Source organism: Sinocyclocheilus anshuiensis, unplaced genomic scaffold (assembly GCF_001515605.1).
Source record: "Sinocyclocheilus anshuiensis isolate Anshui unplaced genomic scaffold, SAMN03320099.WGS_v1.1 scaffold217, whole genome shotgun sequence".
NCBI lineage: Eukaryota > Metazoa > Chordata > Actinopteri > Cypriniformes > Cyprinidae > Sinocyclocheilus > Sinocyclocheilus anshuiensis.
Window position 1 is genome coordinate 875,190 of NW_015536538.1, and position 1,014 is coordinate 876,203.

Genomic DNA, 1,014 nt, shown 5'->3' on the forward strand with positions numbered 1-1,014 from the left:
AAAAGAAGTCTCTTAACAGTTACAATTTAAAACAACAGTTTTCTATTTTAATATATTGTATTAAATGTAATTTATTCCTGTGATGGCAATGCTGAATAGACGGTTCAAAAGAACAGCATTTATTCAAAATCTTAAGTAACACTAGAAAGGTCCATTGTGATTAATTTAATGCATCATTGCTGATTAAAAGTATTAATTTAAGTATTCTTAAAAACCTTACATTTCTTTAAATTCATTTTGAAAATTCTTGCTGACCTCAAACCTTTGAATAATAGTGTACACGTTAGTATATACATTTTTCAAGACCACTTATCATTGAAAATGAACATCTTTACAAAAATATTTAGCTTTCTTATTTTATTATCGCTGAAATATATTTATACTTTGTTTACTTTGTGTAGTTACTTTTTGTAATACTTTGAATTAATTGTAATTTTTCATTGTAATTTTAGCAATTTTGTTGTGTCGTTTTTATATCTTTTTTTAGCTTTTATTTTTTGGGTTAATTTAGTACTTTAGTACAAAAATGTACTAAAATGTAAAAACAATTAGTAATTTAGTACAAAAATGTCTTTACAACTAGCTGAAATAAAATGTTTAAGTTGTTTTTTAATATATTTTATTTTATACATTGCTTATTTTAAGTAAGATTTTTTTGTTTGTTTTTGTTTTCATTAATGATAACCTTGGTGGAAACATAACATATGTACTAGGCATTCACTATATTTTCAAAACTCCAGTAATCATGCATTGGCATTATCAATAGCTGTTTTCTGGTCTGTGTTTGTGCAGTATGCCAAGCTGGCGATCTCTCTGAGGGTGCCCGGTGGAGGCGGCGGGAAGAAGAAGAAATCTCCTGTTGCTCCTCAAGGGGGAAGCGCCGGCCCGCCACCGGCCAAGGAAGATGACGATTATGAGGGAGGTTTGTGTTAACTGAGAGAACGGCCCGACTCCTCCATCCGTCTGTGTGTGTGTGTGTGTGTGTGTGTGTGTGTGTGTGTGAGCGAGAATTTT

General features: G+C 31.3%; 1 protein-coding gene across 1 annotated transcript in view; it reads left to right on the plus strand.

The window, feature by feature from the left end:
• napgb (N-ethylmaleimide-sensitive factor attachment protein, gamma b) overlaps positions 1 to 1,014 on the plus strand; it is an 8,293-nt gene that overhangs the window by 6,782 nt on the left and 497 nt on the right. The window contains exon 12 of the mRNA XM_016496339.1: positions 793 to 964. Coding sequence (XP_016351825.1) covers positions 793 to 933 — 141 coding nt within the window. The 3' untranslated portion in view covers positions 934 to 964. The remainder of the gene's footprint in view (positions 1 to 792; positions 965 to 1,014) is intronic.